This window comes from Echiichthys vipera, assembly GCF_963691815.1.
Source record: "Echiichthys vipera genome assembly, chromosome: 22".
Lineage (NCBI taxonomy): Eukaryota > Metazoa > Chordata > Actinopteri > Perciformes > Trachinidae > Echiichthys > Echiichthys vipera.
In genome coordinates this window covers 9,330,739-9,356,086 of record NC_139847.1, presented here as the reverse complement: position 1 = coordinate 9,356,086, position 25,348 = coordinate 9,330,739, and the positions used below count along the sequence as shown (strand labels likewise).

The window sequence follows — 25,348 nt, the reverse complement described above, 5'->3', positions numbered from 1 at the left end:
GTACTTCTTTTATCACAATAAAAGTAGCGCATCCTCCTCCAGGGCTAACGTTAGCTAACTAGCTAATAGCAGTCACGATTTATATCAGAAGTTACAGGCCAGAACGTAAAGATCGGGCAGATCAGACAAACAGTTCAAGAGATGTGCGAATTACACACGGACAGAGATTCCTTGGTTTATAGTTTAGATACCAGTGAAATCTATTCTGAAATCTACGTCAGAATAAATAATAACACACAAATACGCAAAGTACCTCACAGTCGTACATTCCTTTATTTTACAATAAAAATACAATAAGTAGAAATGATTTGGCAGGCAAACAATGAGTGAAAAGGGGAGTCTCAGTGAAACAAAGTCTGAACTTAATTGAGCAAAAACAGCTTATTTAGTGCACTCTTCACACTCTTTCCTCTGCATCGTATCGCCTCGATTAGTTCGTTATTAGGCACATAAGTGAGCTGGGGATTGAACTAATGTCACAGGCCAGACTACAAACACAAAGGCTGACCTAATAAGAAAACAGAACAAAGGATAGTGAGGTGAATTGTTGGCCCCTTTGTTGTTTATTCACCAATGATTGACCATAGCGTGTTAAGCTCGTAGTTCAAGGTTGAAAAACTGCAGAAGGTAAGGCGATATCACGGAAATGTAAAGTTGGCTATTTTCTTTTTTACTTTGGTAACCAGCTGAAGATTTCAAATGTGCGTCATCTTCGCCACAGCATCGCAAATGTTATTCGTCGACAAATAAAGAGAGTCGTCAGTGTACTGTGCGTGTGTCTGATGAGAGCGTGTAAACTGTTTTTCTAAACATGATAGATATAATAATTCTGTTTTATTCTGATGAAATCAACGATGACACAATAAGTTATAAATAAGGAACTTTTTCCTCTACCTCTCCTGCGTTTCTGCTCCAAAAACAACGTCCATTTCTTCTCACAATAAAACCAGTGGAGACATTATAAATAACAAACAGAAGACAAAGTAGAGACAAAAACATGGATATATAAAAAAAAAATATATATATGCGATGACCTTTCCTCTTTCGCCTGCTCGGTGAATCGAGGGCGAGATTACTGAAGAGACAGCGAGCTGTGGCAAGGGCCGTCTCCGCAAAGAAAATGTTGACTCCGTGATAGCAGTTAGCATAGCTATGCTCCAAAAATGTGACAAAGCATCAAGTTTTTTTCCCCTAATGCCTGTAGAAGGGGCAGTGTGGACGTGGCAGAGCAGTTAGTGAGCGCACACAGGCGTATTACTGTGGAGTGATAAATACACTTCATAAAGAGCGACCAGGCTGATATGGCTGCAGGCGCGTTTCACAGTCTACACATCTTCTCAATCGTTGCAAAAACCGCCTCCTTCACGAGGCAGATGTTACCTTCTGTCGGTGTGACCAAAATAAAAAAATATCCTAAATTTTGAGTTTAAAAAAAAATAAATCTGTACATTTATTTTTTTCTACTTCATCAGTTCCGTGTTTTCACCAAACAAACGGTGTCATTCAAAGAAGTTCACGCTGGTTTTCGGGGGTCGGAGTTTTTTTTTTTTGCGAGGCAGCGCAGAGGTCTGTCACTCGCAGTCCTCTCCGGCGGTGGCGGCCTCCAAAGCGGCGAGAGCCTCTGCCACCATAGAGTCTGTAACGCTTTCCACCTCCTCCTCCTCGTGCCTCGCCTGCTCCTCGCCCTCGCTCTTCCCCGCCAGGATCCTGCTCTCGAAGGTTAAAACGTGCGGTGTCTTTGGCGGTCTGTGCTCGTGCCTGGTGTCGGCCGACGACAGGCTGGTGGTGCTGGTGTGGATGTCCACCGACAGGACGCTACCCTCGTCCCCCGTGTCGCACGGGTACTCCGGCGTCCCCCCCACGCCCTCGTCTATCTCGTCGTCTGCTGACAGGCTCTCGCTGGCGATTACGCACTCGCTGATGGAGCTGTCCCACTCGTTCCTCGTCGCGCTGTGTCCCCGCTCGCCGTAGCTCCTCTGGTTCTCGTACTCCTGTATGTCGGGGTAAACGGGCACCTGGCTCGGGCCTATTTCCTGCATCACCCATCTGGGTCCCAGAGCTTCTGGCTGGATGATGTACAGACCTCCATCTGCAGGCGGTCCGCTCCTCTGCGCGTGCGGCTCCTTCGCAGGTGAAGGTGCGGCATGCAGCCTGTGGTTGACGTGGTTGTTGTCCACCTCTAGTTTCAGCGTGCTGTCGTTGGACTTGCTGTAGCCCAGGTTGTTGAAGCCGTGCTTCTGCTTGTGGAAGCTGCTGAGCGGGCCGCTGCCGGGGAGGTGGTGCGGTTGGTAGAGCGAGCTGCCGGCGGAGTCGCTCTTCCTCACGTCCACCGCCACAGAAGGGTCGTAGATGTAGCTGTGAGAGAGACAGGCATAGAGGGTGTCACAGAAACAATGACAGATAAATTTGTAACATCTTTTTTTTTTATTATCTTACAATACTGTCAGAGTCACACCTGACTTCAATGTTCGATTTTCCCCAAGTACTGTAAATCAGCAAGGATACAGCTAAATCTAAATGCCACTGCTCCGTCTAAGGCATGCATGCACTCGATGTTTACACAGACTGAATCTAGCCGTGGCTGTGGTAATGTTTGCACTGCTCATGTGAATGTCAGATATACTATATTATGCAGACGGTTGTTGGAAGGAGGGGAGAGACGAGGACAGGGAGGTGGAGTCAGACCTCTGAGTGCACTTTTCTCTCTCCAATTCTGTTTGAAATTGTAAAATACTGACTTTAGCGTCTCTCAGATGTTGTTGTGCTTGTGTTGCTGTTTCTAGCTGTGGTCTAAATGCACAGGTTTGACAGTGGTATCAATCTTTTGGTCCAGTTAACAAAGGAAACAGGAGTGCTTTGACCTTCAAAATGAGGTCCGGACAATGTCTTTCAGAGGCTGTCGTGGGCTCAGATTTAAAAGGAGTGAGGATGTTGATACTATCTTGTCAGGAAGGGGCTTGGATAACGGTCCAAAGATAGGCTAAATTATGGCGACCCTGACCTCTGACTTTAAGATATCTGAATGAAAATGGGATCTATGGGTACCAGCCCATTTACAGTTCACTTTATGATAATCCCATGCAGTCTGGGGCAAAAATACAGAAGCCATTTTTCTAACACAGTATACATGTGTTATTTCAGCCTATTCTAAAAGGGTGTATTTGGATATTTATGTATACTAGGGTCCATAAACACTCTTGAATTGCAGACATTGGGTCTGACTGTAAAAGGAGGATGGCATTCAGAGGATGGATGCTTTCCTCGGTATATCTATGGACGGATTATGAGACAATGTAACCTGACCCTGACTCGGCATGATTCGCATCTGCTCTGCATATCCATCTGGGAACTCTCGTTGGAAATATTTTGGGAAGGGGCGAAGATACTGGTTGCTGATTGGATGAACCATCTGTCTATGGAGCAAAATCAACCAATGAGATCAATGAAGAGTATGACGTACGAACAGCATCGAAGCAAAGCTCAGAAAGTAAACAACGTGTTGGTAAAGGATATTTCCCATTCGTGTTATACGAGTACATGGATTAAAGGCACAATATCAGGTGCCCGGTCCACATTCTAACAGAAGGATCCAAGAGAAAAAAGCGTTAGCGAGCAGCTAACAGAATTGGGGTTACAGCTGTCTGAAAATGTGTTTAGATCGGGTCAGATTTGCATGTGTTGCGTCACACTTAAATCTGCCTCAAAACCAACGCGGATTGGACGTTCGCTTGGCTCCAAATTTTCTCTGTTGCATGTTACCAGACTGATCTGCAAGTGAAATACAATGGAGCTCGCAAGATCAGGATGGTCTCCCGAGGCAATGGGCCCCTGGGCACAGACCTGTAAGAGGCCCCCGCCCGTCTACATATAACAAGACGCCCAAACTCAGAAAGTCAGCTTTCTTATTTTGTGTCCCTTTGCGGTCATTTTGCATCTCCACGTAGTCGTTTTTCATTAATTTCATTCATAGTTTTACGTTTCTTTGTAGTCTTTTTGTATCTATTTTTCTATGGGTTGTTTTGGCTCTTTGTGTTGTTTTAACGTCTAGTTTTAGTCGTTTAGCCTATCCTTGTAGTCATTTGTAGCTGATATGTTGGTTTATGAATATGTTTTTGATGGTTTTGCCTCTACTTCCGGTCATTTAGCGTCCCTTTGCGGTCATTTTGCGTCTCCACGTAGTTGTTTTTCATTCTTAGTTTTCCGTTACTTTGTAGTCTTTTTGTATCTATTTTTAGTGGTTTTACATTTCTATGGGTCTCTTTGTTGCTCTTGTGCTTGTTTTAGTCGTTTAGCCTATCCTTTTAGTCATTTGTAGCTGCTATGTTGCTTTATGAGTATGTTTTTGATGGTTTTGCCTCTACTTCCGGTCATTTAGCGTCCCTTTGTGGTCGTTTTGTGGTGTTTTAAGTCTTAGCAACATTGTGCGAGTCCCTGAGCCTGTGCCCAGTAGGCCCGCTAAGTAATCTGTCCATGGGTCTATTGACACTAAAAGGGGTTTCTGAGTAGGTTTCAGAACACAAGTGCTCGCTATTTAATTGCTAAATCTCCAAATGACAGAAGTTTTTGATACAAAATCCCAGCATGGGGTTTTTTCTATTGTGTTCCTCAAGGTGACTAAATGTGGTGTTTTGGAGGGATTTTGACAAACCAAAATGGGTAAATGGAGCACCAAATCTGTGTAACAGGTGGTATCAACCCACAAAATAGCTGTAATTAAGAGACATTAGTGAGTATGAAAACAGAAATCATATACTTCCATCATAAGTTCTAAGCCCTTTTAACCTTTCACAATTTATTTTCATTAAATCATTAATTATGTATAATTAAAATGAATATTATTATCCTGTCCCCCCACCCTCACCCTCAGGTTGAAGGAGACTTCTCATTACAATAATAACACTAGTTTTTAGGCTCCGATTTCTTTCCTTGATTCTTCTCTTTCCTTAAATCTGTTTCCTGCTGAGAGAAAAACACTGATCACCATAAATTACAGTCAAAGGGCTTCTCGTGGCAACAGCTCACAAAATAGTTTGATTACAGAAAACCGAAGGGAGAGAAAAAAAAAAGGAGCGGGGGAACAAAAACAAACGGGCAGCTCATTACAGTGCGCGTCGGGTCCGTCTTGGAAAACCAAAACAATAAATGCTAACGAACACAAATAAAGTCGAAATCTTGTTTTTCCGAAAATAATGAGCCCCGGTTCTGCCACGAGGTTCAGCTCATTAAAAAAACAAAACAGAAAAAAGTGATAGAAGCTGAAAGTGAAGGGGGCATTTTCAGCTCCAGTCCAGACGTTTCCGATCTCAAACAGATAAATAGAAAGCGGTGGAGGCACTGTACGTTCTCTCAGCGCGGTCGCTCTCGTCGTCGTCTCGGGAAGGTGGATAAATGTCTGAGACTAATTCATGCTCATTGATCTCTGCACCTTAAATAGACCCCTCGTAGGCTGTAATGACTGTCTTGATTCCTGTTTTTTGGAGCATTTTCTTACAAGGTTATATCAGCACAGGATCACACAAACACACCTCGACAGGTATACAGAGTGTTGGCGGGTGGCCTTTATTTTGTGCACAGTGTAACAGGCTGTCAAGACGCCTCCTGCTGCTTTGGCCTCGTGTTCTTCTCACCCATCTTTTCATTTGTTTTCTCCCCTCCGCCCCGTCGAGCCTCGTAACCCCGGCAGAGCTCCCTCCGTCTCCATCTCGCACCTCACCCGCCGCCTCCACACGCACCTCCTCTCCCTTTCGGCGTCGCTGTAATGTAGTTGCAGCTCGCTAATCTGCTATCCCTTTTGCACTTGACCTCTCCTTGATTTGCCTTCCCTCAAGCTCTTATTTTACATCTATCGTCTCTCTCTCCCCACCGCCTCCTCCTCCTTCATCGGTCTCAAGTTGTCCTCTTCACTCTTCTTTTCTGTGCCCTCCCCCGCCCCCCCCACTATTTGGCTTTGTCCCCTTCACACTGTTCTGTGTTCATGTTCTTTACAAGAACTCCGGAGAATTCAAACTTTTAAGAGATATTCATTGATTGAATAACAGTGTTTCCTTCTCCCCTCCTGGTCAGGGAACACACAAAAACAAACCCCCTGCCTACACAGAAATAGTCACAAGCTATGACACACACACACACACACACACACACACACACAGACACACATGCTCACCCTCTGACATAAGCACCTTTTCACTCTCGCCTTGCATCCTCACAGCGGAAAGCTGAGAAAATGAATGTTTTCCATTTCTCTCGCTCCTGGGCAGCGCTGCCACTGTGCCAAGGTGAAATTTGAGGCTCGCTTTCAGACAAGCCTTACACACACACACACACACACACACACACACACACACACACACACACACACACACACACACACACACACACACACACACACACACACACACACACACACACACACACACACACACACACACACACACACACACACACACACACACACACACACACACACACACACAGCGTTTAACAAAAATGATTCATAAAGCTGGACAAAAGAGAGAAAGTGAAACTGCATTTTCATCAAACGCCAGGGGACTTTCTTTCTCCAAGCTATTTTCAAAGAGCAATAGACTCAAACTTGTCGTGGATGGAGACAAATCCGACACAAAAGACGGACAAAATGTCACTTTTTTTGGGTACGTTTGGGTCTGGGCGATAAATAAATATGATAATTTATCGTCTTTTAGTGGAATCGTATCATGATGAAATCATATATCGGGGTATTGTGATAGAGAAAAGTACATTGTACCTCAAATCTCTCAGAAAATCTGTTCTATCATGTATCTAAACAGTCAGAATGCTTTTCTCTATATAATTACAGTCTTAACTGTTAATTCTGCACTAACGTTCTTAATAAGAAGATACTCAGTACTTGCAAGTATTTAATTCACATATTGAGTTTATATTTTGCACTAAAGTTCTTAATTACATGAGAAAATACTCAATCTTTTTCATTTGTCACGCATTAAATTCTCACAGGAGTATACAAGAATAGGCTTTACCATGTGGTTATTTTAAATAGACTATGTATTTATTTATTTAATTACCAGAAAACATGAGTTAACAATAAATATCGCTATCAAAATATGAAATTACCTGTATCAGGATAGATTTCGGCCCTATCCCTCAGCCCTAGGCGCACTGAATAATGTCTATGTCAGGAATGTGTGAGCGCTTATGTGGTTATCAGACCCAAATTAAATCACTCCAAGCATAAAAAGGTCACACAGGCAGAGAGAAAGGCAGCAGCTCCCCAGTGTTAGGCCCACGTTTTAACAACAGAAGAGTATTTTTGCATATGAGCAGATGCATTTGATTCTGGGGAGTTCCTGCGTTCCCTTCTCCGTCGGGATTCCCTTCCCGTGGCGTCGTGTTTGTGTTCCGTCCTGGAAGAAGCCGTTATTTGCATATGTTTTAACTGCGGCGGAGCCCCAGACAAGATGCTGCACACTATATCGAGTTAAAGAGTGATTCAGTTATACCAGAAGATTCCTTCCAGCTAAAAATAAATGATAAGCCACTCGTGCAGTATGTGACGAAAATACCAACCGATTTCTCGTGCAGATTTAAGCTGATTATATTGGTTTAAATTAAAATGCAGGGTGCAGTGGTGACATTTTATGCTCCCGACACCATTAAACTTAAACATCCTAATCTGGTGGGGTGGTTGTGGACATTTTTAGGCTATTCTGATCATTTATCATGTTAGTTTATCATGTATTTTTTAACTAATGGATATCACCATGGAATTTCCTCAGTTGATTACTTACATTAAGACAAATATTTTTTTTGTATTACAAGTTTTCTGAAATTGTATGTTTAAATATGCAAATAAAGCATTATTTAATGCTAGGTCAGTCTGAAAGAAGTCAAGTTAAGGAAGGAACTAAATGACCAAATGACCGAACCTTTAATGTAATGTTATATTAAAGATTTAGCTGTTATATTTAGCATTACAAGGCCTACTCACATGCTTCTTGATGAGGGTGAAACAATTAACAATTTAGGTCTGTGTGTCCGATTTCAAGCTGTTTTTTCTGCAGATGTCAGTCTGCCACAAAATGTATCCCCACTCTAAAATCCACGGATGATGTCCTACCATCAAATGTTTACTTTTGCACATATTTGAGATCAAGACAGTAGTCACGTATTTAACATGTTCAATGTATGTCTTAATACAACCGTAAAGGGCAGTGGGGGGGGGGGGGGCTAAACTGACCATTTTAAAGCATTTCGAAACAAAATGGAAGATTGATTTAAGGGGAGACAGGTAATGGATTAATGGATATCACTATGATACTTCCTCAGTTGATTACCTACATTAAGACAAATATTTTTTGTATTCAAGTTTTCTGACAGCACATTGTGAAATATGCAAATGAGGCATTACCTAATGCTAACTCTTGGTGAATTTAGGAGAAATCTAAAGACACAAATAAATAACATGTGTGGAGACGTGTGCTCCCCAATGCCAATTATGACTGCTGCCTTGCAGTCAATAACGCCCTATTGAGACACTGACTGCTTATTAAATGATTCAAAATGCACCAATAAGGAGAAAAAACTGAAGAGAGCTAAAATGAACTTCTGATAATGTCCCAGAGTCCTTGTATATAAGTAAGAAAACAAGAAAAAAAAATTTCCCCACATACTTTAAATTTGAACACAAAAAATGAGGCCCCACTGCTGACCCAGTAACCTACAGGCCCACCCTGCCAAACCACAAACAACACTAAGCCCAGAAATGTGACACTCAGGACAATTAGGGAGGTATGTGTGTGAATGTGTGTGTGTGTGTGTGTGCGTGTGTGTGTCACAAGCATTCACATGTGTGTCTTTGACATGGGAAAGAAAAAAAAATGTGGAAGAGGATTACGACTCTGGTATGTGAAATCACAGCGTGCCCTTTCATTAATCTGCAATCAAAATCTCGTTTCCCGGCCCTGTTCTGTTTCCTTGTTCAGCTCAAAAAGCACAATGATGTCGAGTCCTGACAACGATGCCTTGTTGGCTTTTAATGAATAGACGGTTCTGCAAAGAAATACAGTAACCAAGGGTGATGGCTATTGGCATATTGACTCACGGTTTGCACAAGGAGCCCACGTGAGGCGGTGAGTGCAGACATATTATAAATGGACCTCTCACTATCTGTATGAAACGAGACAAAAAATCATTATGTGGGCAAGGAGACATTAGAATTGGTGGTGTGGACCTACAGAGAAAGGAAATCTACAGTGAGAGGTTGTTATGAGGAGCTGGGCTACAATGTGTTGTACAGTTCTATAAAGAGTAGCTCACAATGAATTGAGCTCACACATTAATGAATATTAGTTGATTTACAGACATCTTTCAAAACAGCCATGCTTTGAGCTAAGTGCTAACGTCAGCATGTTAAAATGCTATTGCAGTACAGTTTTACTCACACTGGTTAAACAAACTAGACTTTAGCCGTGAAGCCTGCTTTGCCACAGTATGAATGGACAGTGTGAGTGCGCCCTAAGGTTATGGTAGGAGGCTAGGACACCGGTCAAAGATAGTGGCCCTTTGGGGGTATGACGCATGCGCAGTCGAACTCAAGCTGCGCTGTTGAAGCGTTCCAGCAGGTGGCGCTACAATTATAGTGATTGTTTCTACTGCACATGTGTCATACCCCATAAGCGCCGCCATTTTTGTTTGGGTACCTCTTTCTACTAGTCTTGGCGTTGGCGTGCTGTCACCACGTCCTGCACTGATGACATATTTTTTCGTTCGTGAATGCATCAGGATGCATTAGCCTGCAAGAGAGGAAGTACGCTACAAAAGATGTGTGGTCAAATGTCCCAGACCACCTCTGCAAGTTTTTTGAGTGTTTGTATTTTGCAACTACTTCCGCTTATAAACAAATTGCCCAAGATGCATTTTAAAACCAAGCGTAACCAGGGTATTAGTCTCTAAATTGCCTTTAGTCAAAATCTGAGGATCTCATACAAGGGTTTCCTGCAGTGTTTTGAAGAAGTGGGTCACATCGCCTGAGGTAAAGACCACCTCCAGTGATATCATAAAAAAAATGTATACCTTTCTGCGAATCTAAAATTAACCTTAAAAAAAAGATCCGTTTCTCACAACAAATACTATATATTTTATCTGTGGCTGTCTTTTAGTTAGTGAAAGGATCACTGTTCCCTGTTAGTTTTTCTTTTTAGGCCAGTTTTTCCATATCTAAATCGAGGGTCTAACGTTAGAACATGATGGTCATGTCCTAGTTTTCTGACATTTAACAGACCTAAACAATTAACTGATTAAATATGACATATTACATCGTCTTCTTCTTCTTCCTTCTAATTACTATTTCTTCAGTGGAAAGAAATCAATGAAAACTGTGGACAGTAAGGTTTAATTAATTCAATTACACAGAGTCACAGTTGCTGTTGAACCTTTCCGTATTCTTTATGTATAACCCTTCAGTGTTGTAAGTACCTCCACGTCTTGGTGTGGACAAAAAAAAGCATTTATCTCAAAACTTGAAACTTAAAACTGGCTAGATACCATGAAAGGAAGGACGTAATTCGGGTGAACCAACCAGGTAAAGGACTAAAAACAGGTGATTGCAAGATTGTAGGAGAGGGACACCGAAACAAAGACACAAGAAGAGGTAATGACTCACCTTTTAATCATCCTGCAGCATTGGCACCCCATTTGGCCAGCTGTGTCGTGGAGCTGTGGAGAGATATAAACAAAGACATTAAACTTCGACATAAAGCCTTCGACATAGCAATTCAACTGGAGAGAGAGGACATTCCCATTCAAATCAATCTCGCAGAATGGTCAGTGTGGCGGCCATTTTTATGTGTAGCGTTGTCAAATAATGGATATACTTCCGTATAAACTGACTTGCGGCGAATCGTTGAGGAGAGCTTTTGCGGTAACGGCTAAACAAGCAGTGGAGTGGTGACGTTTGGTAGAGCCAGCCGCTAAAAGCGACACATTTAACAACCAATGCCTCAACCACACACTCACCACGCAAGGCGCGATCGCCAAATGAGTGACAACAACTTTGTTCGGTTTGTTTTCTGTGACCGGTGTGGTGTTGGGGCATGGCGGAGTTAGCAAGAGGCTAACTAGCCAGCCGTCCGCTGGTGGCGTGTTTTTATTACGTACTGGTTACAGAAAATAAGCCGAACAGGGGACTGGGTTTAACAGTCCGCACCGCTGTGACCCACTTTACGGCCCCATTGATGTGTGGTGTCACCATGACAACCAACAACAATTGTCATTTTGTCTTGCATCAGTCAGAAGACGACAGAAAAGGGCTCAATGTCCTTTCTATCCAATTAAATATCTTCAACAAAAGCGACAAAACTTCTTTAAAAACAGGCAAGGTGTCATTTTTCCATCAATGTCTGAACACTCCACAGCCACGATGACAAAAACACACACACACACAAACACACACTCACACGTCCGAGAGTCCGAGACCGCTATTGATCGGACAGTTTACCACCTCTGACATGTGAGTGGTTTTTAAATGAGGGCTCTCTCTAAGATTTCACCTCATCAGTCAAGTTTTTGCTTTGCCCTTGGTCTCGACGGTGTTTGGACTTGACGATGAAAACTCTGTCTGCCTGAAGCACAGATAAAGATGCCACTGCCATCCATCACTGTTGAGTGTGCGAGTGTGTGTAGTAGCGTGTGTATCTACGTGCGGGATGGGAGTGACCTTTTCTCTCCTGGTGTTGTGCTTCTTAAGGCTTTGGCATTTCATTGCTCGGGTAAATAATTAATCACTGAGTCTTGAATGGGTTTGGAGAAAGAGAGAGCGACAAAGATAGAGGACAGAGTATCTCTTTGTGGAAAAAAAGGGAGGACGTGTGTCCACGAGACAAAACTGTTTCTATTCTTAACCTTAACTCTCTGACCCTGCAGGCCTTTGCTTTACCTTTAGTTGGAGCAGTACAATACGTTTTAGCTTCAAAACGTCCAAACTTCAAATCCTTAGAAATAATTTGTCACATTATGTAGCTCTTAATTTTGTATTCACATCTTCTGCACAAATTAGCTTCGTGTTGCGAGTTGAAATAAAGGTGGCTACGCAAATAGACATGAAGTTCTCATTATCAGGCCATTCGCGTATTGGAAGAACCCAGTAAAACTGGAAGCTGATCTGATTCATGGGGCGGATACAATAACAATTTTTTCCACTATTCTAACATTGTGATTTGTGCTGCATTCATGTAGTATCGGAATAATCCGAAAAATAAGTTCTGGACCGGGAAAATTCACACTGCATTATCACTGTGACATAGTGCATGTTTTTTTTAAAGGTCTGTGCTCTCTGAGTGCCCTTTTAGTTTTCTTCTACATTTGTATCCATTAGTACTAAAAATGTTCATGATGCAGTTCAGGCCAGACAACTGTGATATAACAGGCTTTAGTTATAAAGTAGGACTTCATACATCTTTGTGCAAAGTCCTGGATGGAACGAGCTAAGAGGTCCAGTTTGGCTCTGCTTGGGGAATCAGTATGAATAATACATACGGGAGCAACAAATTGCAACTCTTGAAAGCAAAAAGATCTTAAGAGGTGCCTGCTGAGTCAATCCGATACCGTGAATAGGACCGTCATGACCAGGTCACTTTTTTTTGTTGTGTACATCAAAGTCTGTACTTTTTGGGCAAAAGCAGCAAAGCATGACTATCCAGGGCTCCAGACTAACTTTTTTCACTCAGGCACTGTGGCCCCCAACTAAAAATTTTAGGGGCACAACCACAAATTTTACGGGCACACACCGTAAATCAAAAATAGATGCAGAAATTACAGTGTGTTGTTTCAAATTCAGTGTCACATTTTTATTGTGCTCTTCTGCAGATGCAACATAGAAGGTAAAGTGACAGCACCTTCACTTGTACTGTCAATACAATATTAAAAAATATACCATACATTCAGAATAAGGGGTGTGACGAGACGATACCCCCCCCCCCCCCAACCCGGGCCACTGCGGGAGTCTCATCATCAAGAGTCCCGCCCTGCGCCTGTCAACACACAGGCACTGCTCCACAGAGAGTGAGACAAGAAGCAGTGTGACGACTGTCACTCACTCATCTTAGAACAGACACGTATCCATTTTATTAAGTCGATTGACTCACGACCAAGATTTCTCCCGCTGTATATGTGTTTTCACATTTGAACTGTATCTACACTGACTGATCAGATCAAACTATGTGTTTTAACATATGAACCATAACTACACTGACTGATCAGATCAGTCTGTGTGTCACCTGCTGCCTCACTCGCCGCACTGGGCAGAGAACCAATATGAATGGATTAGTTAAACACTGTTGATTTCAGAGCCAACATGAAAACTCTTTAGGTTTAGTAAATTTCTGCCCTCACTCGCCTCGGGAGCTGCTGACCGAAGGCAGAGACCATCTGTCCCAGCTCGTCACGGAGACTTCGGGTCCGTCAGGTCCCGACACTGTGACTAGCTGCGGGTGCTCACGTGTTACGTGTTCGTGTTCTGGTGCTGACGGCACAATCTTCTTACACTGCTTACATATTGTTCCTGTCTTATCTGTCTCTGTTCAGCCTCTTACATATTAATATGGCGAGACATCTGCTAGCACATGTGCGACTAGACGTAAAATTCAGTCACACACTCTCAAATTTTGGTCGCAGTCTGGAGCCCTGCTATCCCAAAGCATCTATTTAACCTCCAGTTCCAGAGCCAGAGGTGGGTGTAGTCAGACACAGAGCACAATCCTCTTGTCCTCGAGAGGCCTCTATTCTCTCTTTCTCCTTCATAGAAGCGATCTTGAGATGTGAGGTGGACTTGACTGTAGCCAAGCTGAAACAATCCCCACCACACATTCGACTGCATATTCACAGCTACTTTCGGAAAAAGCCAAGAGGGTGTACCATGACAAGTGCAATTCAGAGCGCCAGTGGATCGACAGGCTGCGCTTTAAATAGAGGACCCTGTTTTTACTCACCGACTCTTGCACTGTCTGGCAACCGCCCACCCGCCCGGCTGAAATGCCCCTTATCTTCCAGGAGGTGGGCAAGAGAGGAAGTAATTTCCCAGCGGGCCATCGGGAACTTTCACATTAATGCAGCGATGCATTAGTGCCTATCAGTCGACATTTACAATTACTGGTCACATTCAAGCAGGTCAATAATCAACCGACAAGCTCCAACTCTCAATCCTCTGATCGCCCATGCCGATTTCTCCCTCCACCGCCACCAGCATCCTCCTCCTGTTTTCTCGCTGTGCGGTGGCCTTTCTCGCCTTTAGCTTTATGTATATTTCATATCTCAGTGATATGTGTCTGCTGCTTTCTGCTCTCTATACCCTCGGGGATGTTTTAATGTGCTTGCAGGCGGCTTGGAATCAGAGCCCGCTCTGCCGAATACAACTGCACATCAATTTGTTGCAATAAATGTTCCTAAATGTTTTGGCATAATTATCTCTGAATTGAATTGTTATGAATGCATTATGAGTTAGTTCATTGAGTAAGTGTGGCACCATGTTTTCACTACAGGTAGAAACATTTAGACAGTCGTGGTTTATTATGACGGGGGAGTAATTAAGCAATAACTTGCTTTAAGTTTAATGACACATTGCACATTTCTCTTAATAAAATGATCAAATATGATCACATAAACGCCGTAGACAAGTCTCAAATCAAACGATTTTATTAGAATTTCCTGACTGAACTGTTATCTACAATATAAACAGATGAAACTACAAACAGTAGCACTAAAATATGTCATCTTTAATCATTTCTTAAATCACTTCTTAAAAACATTAAATCTGCCAAAAACCTTTTTGTTCTACAAATGTACATACAACACACAAATATAAGTGTCATGCATTAACTGTTGTTTCTTCTTGCAAGGTGATTTTCTTTTTTTAGTATCTGATGTTCATGTTCTCATGTTGATTAAAAACACGTCAAGACCACTTCGAAGAAATAAATATGAGAATATACCAACAAGAGTCAGAGATAAAATGGCACAAGATGCTTCTTTCCAAGAGTATTTACCCCTGAAGTCAATCTCATGACTTCCATGCGTAAGATCATGGGAATAAAAACAACAGTTTTGGAAAACAAGGTGTTCCATAAAATAGAGCAGTAAACTATGTGAAACATTCTACTTCTACACCTTACATAAGTCTGTCGACTCCCTGGAGTTTAAAGTTTATCTAAGGTTTTATTCACTGTTTACTTGGCTGTTACAGCAGGCTGTACCTCCTCCTCACTTAAAGATACGTTACCCATTTTAATCCAATTAAAATGGATAACGTAGATCTTTAAATGGGTCCAATTAAATATTTACATTTACACAAATTCAATATGTATTCATTCCCCTCGGGAGGACACACCATCAGGCAGGCAGACTGATGGCCGACCGGGTCGGAAAAATCTGAGGTTTTGCATCGGCATGGAGTTGGGTTGCAAATTTGCAAGGCAAAAGCTGTCTCTAGGTTGCCTGACTGCTGAAAGTGTGGCTGTACTATCACCTGCCTTGGGCTAGCCATTCTGCTGCTGGTCAGCAGAAACCGCTCACAGTCAGAGGGGAACTAGCCCTGCGGGGCGGAGATGACACAGTGCCACCTTGGCTAACAAGGGCCCATGAGTGACTAGTGACATCACTGTAGTGAAGTGACAATGGTTGAACTCCAAAGAACTCTGCTTTAAGTAAATGACAAGACCAACATGACTAATCGGGCCGGCTGATGTATGTTCTGGCTCCAGTGTGTCTACTTGCAGCTGACATCTTTGCCACACTGTGTTTGCTGAGTAAATAACTGTAGATACACAGAGAGAAGTGGAGAAACCTGTGCGGCGTGTTTTAAGATTAATCTTTTATTAAAGAGTTTCACATGGTCGTAAAAGTCAGATCAGAGCCCGGCTCAGTGCAGCTGGTTGATTAACCAATTGGTTGCATAGTCTCAAGACGGAGGTCGGTCCTCCAAAGAGCTGGGTCTGTTCGACGTTCCTGCCCGTTAAAGGGAAGGTTTTATTCACCACTGTGTGCACAAGATTGATTATAAATACCGTATATAATAATTATAATAATTATTACTATTTTTATTAAAGAGAGTGCGACTTATGACATAAATAAGTCATAGAGGGTGGTCTTTACCTTCTCTATATTTAAAGTGTCTTGAGATAACTTTTGTTATGATTTGGCACTTTAAATAAAATTGAATTGAATTGAAGTCTAAAGTGCCATAAGTTAGAAAAACAAGCCATAACCATTTCTTAAAGCCAAATATGGCGTCTTTAAATTGCTTATTTTGCCCGGACAACATCATACAGTCATTATCTAAACGTATCATCACATAAGTCAAAGACAAGCAGTAAATCCTGACAATTCAGGAGTTGAAACAGGGGAATATTTGTCATTAATGATTATTAAATCATCAAAAAAAGTTTCTGATTATTTGTTTGCTCGAATAATCAACGAATCATTTCAGCTCTTTTTCTACAAAGAGTCTAAATTCAGGAATAATACACGGGTCCTGGACATCATGTCTTGACATTGCAATTATTGTTGGCATTTGAACCCTGTCAGAAAAAAAAATGAAATTGTATTTATTTTACAACTCTAGATACATGTAACCTTTTCGGATGACATTTGATCAGCATTCAAAACATATTGCATTGTAGTAGATTTAAATGTGTACAAAGTAACCTGCTTCCACTCAGTTACAACCAAAAAAAAGCTGCCAACACATAACAATAATATCATTTATATAATAATATACACTCTAAATGGGGTTATTTGCCAAAATAAGTACATATCGTGTGCATATGACACTTTTGCTGCTAATACCTCAGTACTTTTACAGAAGTAACATTTATTCTTGGACTTTAACGTAATTTTTTATATAGTTCTATTGGTATTTTAACTAAAGGATCTAAATCTTCCACTACGGCATATTTTGTTTCTGTTTCTAAATTGAACTGACTAAAACAACTCTACTTACTTACTCCTAACTGACATTACTACACTAAAACTCACTTGACACATAATGTCACAGAGTAACGGCTGAGTTTGAACGCACTCGAGAAGGCAGAGTGAAAGTTTTAAAGCATATCAGAGGATTCATGAAAGACTGAGAGAAAGTAAAACCCGTCAGTCAGAAATGAGGATTTTCCCCAACTGGCTTCATCGTAACCGACAGCAGCCGGCTCAGATTCACACCAGAATATCCAAATGACCAATCACGTCGCTCACCTGGACACTTTCCAGAGTCATAATGAGATGAAGGAATGAATCTGTGCATCAAATGACCATCATTCATGGAGATATTGGCCATTGTTGGCCGGCCATAACGGAGCTTTAGCTGCTCCCTTTGCCATTCAACATATTATATATTGCTCCTGTTTTTTTTTTTTTTTTATGATAGGGAAGATCGGAGGACGATTACTGAAGGGGGGAGATATTTCAGTGCTGGCAGCTTGGCTGAGCTCCTATTTTTACGCTTTCTGAGTTTTCCCCGGAGGAAATTGAAACATTCCATCTTGGAGAAACAGGTGCAATAAAAGTGAGATTGCTGTAGAGTGTCCCCTCAAAGTGGACTAGATTGAAATCCCGGGGATGCCCAAGGAACTGGCATTTAGAGCCATTTTTGAACAATTGCTGCGGGCGGAAAATTCCAAGTGGAAAGATAAGGCTTAAAATTATTCATCCTATTTCTTTTGACCACAGGGGTCATTGTGGGAGTGGTTATTTTCCTAACAACACTAATTAAAGGGTCTGATGATGAAAATGTGACTCCTGGGCTGGGGTTCAATAGCCTTTTAGATGTTCCTATGCTTTAGTTTTACACAAAAAAGACATAACAGGTTAGTTTGTAGAAACATATATTTCACCTTTGGACAAAGCCAGGCTGAGCTAAATCCTGGCTGTAACTTAATATTTAGCTATCAGATATGAGCGTGGTGTCAATCTTCTCATCTAAGTGTACTGACGACAAACACATTTATGTTTGGTGATACTGTATCGATCCTTAGATCTTTGATTCGATTTTTTTAAATCGCAACATGTTGCCTTGCTTACAGCATCGCAATATACTGAATCTTAACCCCTGTATCATGATAAATATCATCAGATTCCTCAATACATAGCGCGAGTTGTTTGGATGTAAACAAAAATGATATGTTTTTGTGAGAAAAATTGAATGTAAACACAGGGCACTACTTCATGTGGACAATACAAATACCGTATTGTCCAGAATATAAGACGAACATTTTTTAAGAATCGTTTTCCGAGAAGTATTTTCTCTGTCCAATGATTTCAAACCCACCGTTCCAATGACCGAAACAAAATGAGTCCTTCTTCTTAAACCAGAAATAGTCCTCTTCAGGAAGCCATTAAACAAACAAAATTATCAGTTGGTCAAACCAACCAATAGACCAGCTACGTAAATCTCCGACAACAGAGCCTCCTGTGTTTCTCGGCTGCTTGACAGCTGTTTGACTCTGCTGTGTTAACCACCATTATATTAAAATGGCATCACAACTCCTCCTCAGTTGCATCTTGGCTGACTTTTGAGCCACTTTTTTCGGGGGCGATCACTGTGTGTCTCCATGTTTCAGGGCCCTGTCATGGTACGCTAAGCTAGTTGTCGCTGTAAACTGTGTTGTGATTGATGGTTCGCCGTAAAAGGAACTCGTTTTAGAGATTTTTGACGCCATCTAATGTTGTGACTGTATACTGACATGTAATGCTCACACTGTGACTCAGTGACTGTGTCTATAGAAGCACTCACTTGGCCTTTAAAATCTAGACCACGAAAATATGACAACCCCCCTTTTTCAGGTGGATTTCCAGGAAAAAAAACACTGTCTTATATTTGGGACAATGCGTTAAATCGGTGTTTAAAACTGTAGTGATATTCTGTCTTTTTCCTCTACCTCTCAATGCAAAAGAAGCACACAGTGACACTTCAGTGTCCCATATCTAATACCAGTTGTTGTTGTTGCCAAGTTGTGCCCTTGGACGAGTGAAATCTATCCACAACCATTTCTGTTCAACTGTGGGTTTGAGCTGCTGGTCTAAACACTGCACATACCAACACTGTACGACTACATACAGGTGGATGAGGTTCAGAGACACAAACAAAAAACAGAGAGCTTGAATAACATTAGAGGTTTGCTAATAGATCACACAAATCCATTTTCTCTTATCTAGTGAAAGTAATTGAATGCAAATGTGGAGAGTTGTTGCCTGCAAGTGTAGATATGAATATTTCTCTGGTGAACTTCTCAACAAAGGAGACGACGAGTCTTCAACGGAGCCGACTCTGCTGTTGCTACATAACGCGGTCACCTGCTTATATAAGCTGTGTGTTCATTTATGCCTTCACACTTACTCTGTGTGTGTGTGTGTGTGTGTGTGTGTGTGTGTGTGTGTGTGTTGGTGCTTTGTGTGTGTGAAGGGACAGTGAGATGGGAGATCATGTTCATGTGGGAGGGGTGTGGTGATGGAAAAGTGGGCTAACTGGTCTGACATCCATCTACCTGACTGTCTGTTGTCTTTGTTTATAGTACTTTATATTTTTCTTCATCTACAGTACGGTGTGTTTCGTTACATCGGCCGAGACAATATACGCAGAAATATGGCAGGAATTTTCAAAGGAGGTCAAATGAGAACTGGGGGGGCAAGTTTGACCCAGTTTTTATTCAATTTCAAAAGAGTTATTTTGTAGCAAATCCTAAAAATTCAATAAATTCTTATTCCTCATTCTATAGTTGATCATTTTAATATTCAATATAATCCTTTTAGGTCATTTATCAGGCAAATGTGCCAAACAGTCATGAGTTCCAGCTTCTCAAATGTGTTCATTTGCTGCATGTTTATATCGCTGTAAATTGAATGTCTTTGTGTTGCACTGTTGGTTGGACAAAACAAGCCTCTGGATTCTTCTCTCGTATTACTCTAGACAAAGTAATACAAGTCAAATGATGGAGAAAATTGTCTGTAAATGAATCAGTAATAAAAAATAATTATTGCAGCTCCAGGCTGATCTACCACAACATTGGATGTTATTTTCTAAGACTAAATAGGCTTTTACGGATTATTTTTCAGGATGTATAATAGATGTGTCTGTTTACACTGCACGGAGACGTGTCACAGATTGGCTACACACTACACTTTGTTTTTCAGTCATCCATCATGCGTGTCCTACAGAACACATACACTCCTATTTCAATCAATACAGCTGTCTCTACACACATGTGCTTGCGCTTCAGCCTTGACCCAAAGTGCAATTTTACGCTTGAAGTTTGTTTCTCTTTCCTAAAATGTGTCAAGGACGGTAAAGAGACAAGTCACAGCACCATATTGTGTACACGCACAGTAAAATCTGGTCTGCAATTGCCAAAAGGCCCAATAGCAAGCGCACTATCACAGAACATGGGAGGATTGATTTGTTTTACTGGGGCGTCGTCAGTCGATCAGAATATGTTTTATACACACAAAAAAAGTATGTGTTGGCCTCTATAGCACTGCCAAAATGCTGGTGACCTACTACAAACCGTGTACCTGAACACATCCTGAATAGACAGAAGACTGAGGCTGCGGCCAAAGTGCTAAAGTTTCTGCTTCTGCTAGCAACCTGTGCAGATTTTGTGTCACGACCCAAATTTGAGCAGCTGTCTTTCACTGCAAATCACTCTTCACTCACTCATTACATTTTTCCAAAGCAACAGAGCATGATGGGTCTCAGGATGAAATAAGTGTGGGTCTGAATGACTGACATGAGGCCAGACAGGACTTTTCTTTTTGGCAGTTTTAAGAACTGTGTGAAAAAAGGAAACATTGTCATTTTATCACCTGATCCGTTAAGCTGCTCAGAAAGAAGCAGAGGAGGAGAATATCAGTCATGTGTCAGTTACTGACTGTAACATATTATAACAAGACTTAAAGGCATTTAGTTTAGCTTCTTAATTGTGTATAATTGGTAGTTTTCTTTGTCCTTTTTTTGTGGTTTTGGACTTTTGGCCGGCGAAAACAAACACCTTAATTATGGTATTATGCTCTGATACATTGTGATGAGTGTTTTTCTTACATTTTTCCCAATATTTTATTAACCAAATTGATCCATCAAGAGAACAATCAGCATACTGACAGATAATGAGTTCAGTCTTTGGATGCAGCCTGAATTACATATTTTAAAAAGCAAAGTTGGGCCCTTAAAGCCCTTAGTGTGGCATCCGTATTGATAAATATCTGTTTGAAATGCGGGATTACCTTCCAGCCTGGCCAATACACCGGTATTAACTTCCGACAATAAGATTTATCAATTTTTAAAATCCACTTACTTGGTTGGTTGGTTGGTTAATCAGATCTTTATTTACTGAGACGGATCGATTAATTCTTAATGAAATAAAAATATTGTTTTTCATTTCATCTCAACGTGAAGCCTGGTTTTTGTGCATACGTCTTTCTTTTCTCCGGCTGCAAATTAAACGTGATCCAACTGCATTTTTTTTTTTTTTTATCCAGCTGCAGCTAGCTTTTTATCTCACGTATGTACTCATGAACATAAAGTACAAATGGAAACAAAGGAGCTATTGACAGGATTTCCTTGTGGTCACCAGTAGCTTGTGTGACCCTCTGCATTTCTCTGCTGCTCAAAGAGAACTGCAGCGTTCGATAAGGTGGTCAATTTAGATCTCTTATCAGCTCCGAGGCTTTTAAAATCCAGCTGAAATGTCAATACACGATTTTAAAGTCTGTGTAATGACAAAAAAAAAAAAAATAGCAATGTCTCACCTGCTGCTTTATCCAGCTTTTAATAACCTGCATATACAGTAGATGAGATAACCTTCCACACCTGATAACGCTTCCCATAAAAGAGCCCGGGCTATTCATCAGAGTGACGTTATTGTGTGACTTTTTTCTACTGCGACTCGCACAAAGGAACCCCCGGTAAATATCTGCTGTTAGACATAAGGAAAATGAATTCATAACAAGACTTTTAGACAGCCGCTTGACGAGCTGACCTCGAAGTGTTTGATTTGAATAAGCCTTTTGTGATTAGGCAAGTGTATCCATGGGGGAGTTGTCATGGCGACCGGTTGACAGCATTTATTTTATTTGAAACGCTTTGTTTTGATTTAAAAAACCGTCGGCGTACACACGCAACCGTTCCAAACAAGTCGATCATGTAGGTTTTTTTAGAGGTCAATCATCTGACATGATATTGATCAGCTGATCCAATAAGAAGTGTCTGAAATGTCAAAATGCCTTCTCTAATTTCGGATGATATCACAAAGCTAAGTGCGCGTGTTCGTGTCTGTCTCTGTGTGTAATTTGATGTGTCCAAACATCCCTTTCAGATGGCCTTGGGCAGCAGTGTGATGAAAACAAGTCCTGTGTCCTCTCTATTACCCAGCAGCCCACACTTATCAATAGCGCTCCCCTCCTCTCTCACACTGCAAACAGACCTGCTGCTGTTTTCTCCCCGTGGTCCTCCTGAACCAGGAGCTCTGAATTGTACTTCAAGCAAGTAAACAAGCCTATAAAGAGCCTTCAAAGAGTGCACTTTTAAATCACATAGAGCCAGTGATGCAGTGGAAAATCAAACATTCAAGCAAACATTACGCGAACAAAACTCTACGATCTCTTGACATATTATATGCAGGTTTGATCCTTGTAATAACTACATGTAGGAGATGTCTTTTTGCCATAACCGTGGTTTCATAACGTCATGGTTTCGTAACCGTAACCTACGATATCCATGGTGTCCCGGTTCCTGCATTGTTGCCCTCAAATCAAGGTAAAAAAACATTACTATCGAATGTAAGGTTAGTAAGCTGGAACTAAACAGTTTAAACTTGGCTGTAGTTCACGACAGCGTTACTGTTTACGCTCTGAATCTTGCTGGAACATATTTTAGTTACCTGGATGTAACCGTAGTTCTACGCTCCCTCTTTTTCAGTATAAAGTAGGTTTGCATGTTTTATGTGCAGGACAGGACCAAAAATGATAGTTTCTTTTTCCTTACATGGTGTCAAATAATAAATTCCCTGATAATTATAATAATAATAAAAATAATATAATAATTGTGAAAAACGTGAAAAAATCTCATATTGTGAAATCCTTAATTACAGGTAGTATGAATTTCCAAGCCAATAAAAAAGTAGATTATATGTTTTTTCTGATTGATTACGGTTCCCCTCCCATTACACAACAACACATCCTTCATTTCATAAAATAGAAAAACAATAACGCTATCCGTACAACAACAGCACTGAGCTCTATTCTCATGTTTACATCCTGTTTCAGGTCGAGTCATCCTGCAGGAGCAGCACCGGTGCAAAGCAAACTAAACCTTGAGCAAATACTATTTGCATGCACTTTAAATGGCTTGTTTTGTCTAATAGGCTGCCGTACGGGTGGAGTCTGCCACTACAGGCAGGAAAATGGGTTTACCAAACCGCAGCCTAGCATCTTGTGTGAATCAATTGTCAGGATGTTGTCAATCCCATCCGCCTGGAGCTAAAAAAAACAGGTTGGAAAGCTATCCCAGACACTTGATGTATGACGGCTGCTTGTACAAAGCTGTTAACATCGTGTTTAATGTTGTATATGATAAACGACAGACAGGACAGGTTTGGGCTCAGGGTTAAAGCTCGTATGTTGTTTTAAGTGACCCAGAGTTCAGTGGGGGGACGTGTTAGATGTGCAAACAAAGCCCAAGGCCATGAACATGAGTTCTGGTTAACTGATTCAAGACCTGCACCGCCAACTCTTCAGCGCATCCTGACAAAGAACAAATGTCCCCAATAACAGGCCCGCATTCACTCACTGACTTCACCTGCTCGTGTGCAGTGTGTGCAGTGTGTGCAGTGTGTGCAGTGTGTGCAGTGTGTAATGGAAATTTTCAGCTTCAGTACAGTATGTCACATTTACAGCACCGTGTGCGACATGCTGCGCCGAAACATGACGAGGTGCAGTTTTACATTTTGCTTTTGCACACTGTAATAGAGCTCAAGCAACTCGTTTAACGAGTCAATTAATCAAATAGCAGATACACAGAAAATGATTTCACTATTCTGGGGATTACTAATTTGTTTGAGTGCCATTTTAAACAAATATGACAAACATTGGCTGATGCCAGCTTTATACATTTGAGGCTTTATTTCTTTATTTTAGTTTTATATGATTGTAAATTGAATATATTTGGGTTTATGGAGTGTAAGTTGTCCAAAAGTTGACATTTTGAGCATTTTTCACAATTTTCTGACACTTTCCATGCAATACAAATACGATTTTTTTAAAATAGCAAGATTTTAAAAGTTAAACGTGGTCGTTATTTGACATCCTGATCCTAGTTAGTTGTTGGCAACAAAAGGTTTATAAAAATTCAGCATCCCTGTTTACAAAATTATATTTCAGTTACAGAGGAAACGTTTTGAAACAACATGCAGACTTTCATAATAAAATGTAATAATATGCATTCTTTGGTTTTAGCTTTTTTGATTGCATACCTACAGTTAACATACATTTAGGCCTACATGTATCCGTTTGCTTAGAGTTGCGTTAATATCCATTATATGCAGCAGGTGACACATTTTCAGTGTAAAAGCTGCCTTACATTTTGACTAGGCTATTCAAAAAAAGCGTCTTAAAACACGCTTCCCTTACACTTTTTCTTACTTTATTTCCTGCGGCACCATCTCAACATGTGTAAATCACCGTATTGTGTATAATATCACGCCGTTATTGTGGTTATTTCTTTGTTTTTCACGGCGGGCGCGCGCCATATGGCTGACATCACCACGTCCACCTGTTGCTGCGAACAACCGTCGAAGCCGCGCTTAACAACGGTTTCATAACAACGGCCCTTTTCACACTCTTTAAAGTTAATTCACGCCATTATTTGTGCATTTAATCGAAGCCAGGAGAAGGAGAAAAGTGTGTCAGACAGACGAATGTCCACCTACCTGTTGCGCTAAGCGAAGGTGTGGCACTTTGCCCTAGGTATCAAAAATGCACGGATAACTTCAGATGTCATTTAAAGTTTTGTCCTCTTCCGGTCCTGTTACTCAGTAGAAATTAGAAACACAGGTGGGGAAGTAGAGGCTCCATTGAACATCTCCAGGTGGATATGACTTCCCTTCTTTGGGTTGAGTTGTTGTGGAGAAGAGTCCCCCTCCCTCCCCTCCTCGGTGAGTCCACAGTCCCATGTCTCCTGTTTGAACAGCCGTGTGATGGTTAGCTAGCCTGGGAAACTTAGTGGACTACAACTGTCAGGGGCACAGGGAACTACAACTGTTTCCTGTCATGACCTTCAAAATAAAACTTATCTCTGACAAATACCAGCGGTGGAAAAACT

At 41.3% G+C, this 25,348-nt stretch overlaps 1 protein-coding gene across 1 annotated transcript; it reads right to left on the bottom strand.

Moving 5' to 3' along the window:
• Positions 1-319: 319 nt before the first annotated feature.
• On the bottom strand, positions 320-25,075 carry LOC310964389 (uncharacterized protein). Its single transcript, XM_083937501.1, has 3 exons — positions 24,957-25,075; positions 10,658-10,710; positions 320-2,355 (listed from the first exon to the last, which is right to left on the bottom strand). The coding sequence occupies exons 2-3, from the start codon at positions 10,687-10,689 to the stop codon at positions 1,572-1,574; spliced, it is 816 nt and encodes a 271-aa protein (XP_083793627.1). The 5' UTR covers positions 10,690-10,710; positions 24,957-25,075; the 3' UTR covers positions 320-1,571.
• Between the last annotated feature and the right edge of the window lie 273 nt (positions 25,076-25,348).

What these genes read in the sequence shown, in the direction of transcription:
- LOC310964389 (XM_083937501.1), bottom strand. Translation starts at nt 10,689, where the DNA reads ATGGGGTGCCAATGCTGCAGGATGATTAAAAG. An exon ending in TGCTGCAGGATGATTAAAAG is followed by an intron (nt 2,356 to 10,657) that starts GTGAGTCATTAC and finishes TCTCTCTCACAG; the next exon opens with CTACATCTACGACCCTTCTG.